Source organism: Telopea speciosissima, chromosome 1 (assembly GCF_018873765.1).
Source record: "Telopea speciosissima isolate NSW1024214 ecotype Mountain lineage chromosome 1, Tspe_v1, whole genome shotgun sequence".
NCBI lineage: Eukaryota > Viridiplantae > Streptophyta > Magnoliopsida > Proteales > Proteaceae > Telopea > Telopea speciosissima.
In genome coordinates this window covers 14,197,063-14,199,510 of record NC_057916.1, presented here as the reverse complement: position 1 = coordinate 14,199,510, position 2,448 = coordinate 14,197,063, and the positions used below count along the sequence as shown (strand labels likewise).

Below are 2,448 nucleotides of genomic sequence, written 5' to 3'. Positions count from 1 at the left end.
CCTAGCCATGTGGTTCTTCCTTCCAAACACAGGAGCACACCCTATGAAATAAAATAATCCGATCTATGTTGATGTCTTTACGTACACTCTCATTGACTCCCACACTAGTGTAGGAGCTACGTGTTCAGACAACAATCTCTTACCTTTAAAAATATCTTCATAAACTAGAAATGAGTCTAATAAATGAATTCTTGCTTATGGCTTGTTCAATAAATCCATTACTCATAAAAATAGAGAACATACAAGAATAGGATTTCTTTCATCCTCCAATGTTATCCATACAAAAATTACAAATATACAATACAACCAAAAAGAGACATTTAAGTGATTAGAAGAGAAATATTTTGTTAGGTGAGCTCTCGGGCCTTCGAGAGATGTAACAGGAAAAATTATCACCTCAATTTGCCTGCCCGTCAATTTCCTCAATTCCATCTAATAGAGAGAGATGTAACAATATTTACATCTTTTTCCACGTGAAAAAATATTTTATATAATACTAACAACTAACAACAACATTTCTTGATTAATCCCCACTTGTATTATTATTATTTTTTAAACACAGAAAATTAAATAAATTTTAAAGAAAATAAGAATGTAAGAGAAAAGGTTTCCCCATTCCGCTCCCCCACCAAATCCAATCCTCCTATCCTCCTTGTTGGTGGGATTTGGAGGGTGGATTCGTTTCCCATATTTTCTTAAAAAAGAGAAATATATAAAATTAAAAAAAAAAAAATCCAATCCAATCCAATCAAATGGAATCTGAACCAGAAGGGGACCAAGGCGTCATATCCATAGGATAACTCCCCAACACCCTAAGAAACGACGTGAATTCTTGCACTTCAGCCAAAGCATTCTGGGCCCTCACGTCCGCCATCGACGCCTCAAAATCAACGTAAAACATGTACTCAAAGTGTTTCGCTGTCCCCACATTCGCATCATCCACCAACCTAATCGGACGGTTCCGATGCGGCCTGCTTTCTATCTTCGTCAAAGTGATGTTCCTGAACGCAAACGCCGACAACACCTTAAACAACACCGACGTTCCCTTATCATGAGCAAACACGATACTTGTCTTAAATGGCCGGTCCGTCCGGGGAATGATTGGTTCACGAGCCAACATCACGAACCGGGTCACGTTTCCCGAGTCATCTTGTATCCCATCTGCTAAGATCTGCATACCGTACAGCTCCGCCGCCCGGGCACTTGCAATCGCCGCCGTATCTCTCAAGTTTGTCGCCGCTACGTACTCCGCCGCACCTGCGGTGTCGTCGACGGCTTCACGTACCACGTTCAAGCCCATTTTGGTGAGTGTATGTTCGCATTGGGACAGCGCCTGTGGGTGGCTGATGACACGTGTTAAGTACTCTTTCCTCACCCCGGGCAAGGCCAAGAGGCAGTGGTGAACTGGAAGCTGAACCTCTCCGACGATGTGGAGACGGTGGCGGAGGAGGAGGTCGTAGTTCCGGTGGATGCTACCTCCAAGAGAGTTCTCTACGGGGAGGACAGCTCTGTCTGCGATCCAAAGCTCGACCGCTTGGAAAGCCACTTCGAATTGGTCGCAGGGGATGGCTTCGCAGTTGGGGTAGGCTTTGCCGGCAGCAGCTTCGCTGTAAGCGCCTGGGACGCCTTGGTAAGCCACGCGGAGGGTGGAACCATGCAAAGGGGCAGGGGAGAGATCTGTGATGGTCAAGGGCTTGGGAAGATTACCGAGAGGGACCAGATCTAGGGTTGTGTGGCCATTAACGGCGGTGATTTCGGTGTTGTTGGTGGTGTCGGTGTTTTGCTGCTGAGAGACGACTTTGCTGGCGAGGATAGCGCAGGAGCTCTGCCAATCAGCGCGCCTAGTTGGGCTTGAGCCTGAGACTGAACCTTCGCTGCCGGCAAAGTTATTGGAGGAATCAGGACGGGAGATGCAATGGACCATGAGGCGTGTTGTGTTCCAGTGGTGATTGAGATTGAAGGACTTGGGTGCCCTCGTTAAGGGCTTGTGGTGGTCTCCGAAGAGAGATTTGAGGGATGTGCTGGTGGAAGACGGTGCGATTGCCTGCATTTTTGCTAGCAGCAGAACTTGATTTTTGAATTACGAAACGAATGTAACTATAAATGGTCCTTTACTTTTTTTCTTTTTGGGGGGTTTTTTGAAGAAAGAAGAAAACGAAATGAGGGAGTGGAGGGGGTAGGTGGGTTGAACAGGAAGAGGTGAAGAAAGAAGAGAAGGAGATGAAGAAAGCTTGTAGTTCGCCGAGAAAGGGAACCTCAAGCTGAGAGAACATGATGGGATTATTGGGGTTTATATATTAGGTGAGAACATAATTAGGGAGGGGAGGGGAGGGGAGGGGAGGGGATGGGAGGGGAGGGCGGGGGAGGAGACGCTGTGACTGGGAGAGTGAGGAGGGTGGTATTGGTGCGTGCGTGTGGATCGGTCAATCTCACACCTACCCCTTGTTT

General features: G+C 46.8%; 1 protein-coding gene across 1 annotated transcript; it reads right to left on the bottom strand.

Annotated features, from left to right (window-relative positions):
* Window positions 1–697: 697 nt before the first annotated feature.
* On the bottom strand, window positions 698–2,134 carry LOC122663219 (arogenate dehydratase 1-like). The gene has a single exon (XM_043858915.1). The coding sequence runs from the start codon at window positions 2,048–2,050 to the stop codon at window positions 749–751; it is 1,302 nt and encodes a 433-aa protein (XP_043714850.1). The 5' UTR covers window positions 2,051–2,134; the 3' UTR covers window positions 698–748.
* Between the last annotated feature and the right edge of the window lie 314 nt (window positions 2,135–2,448).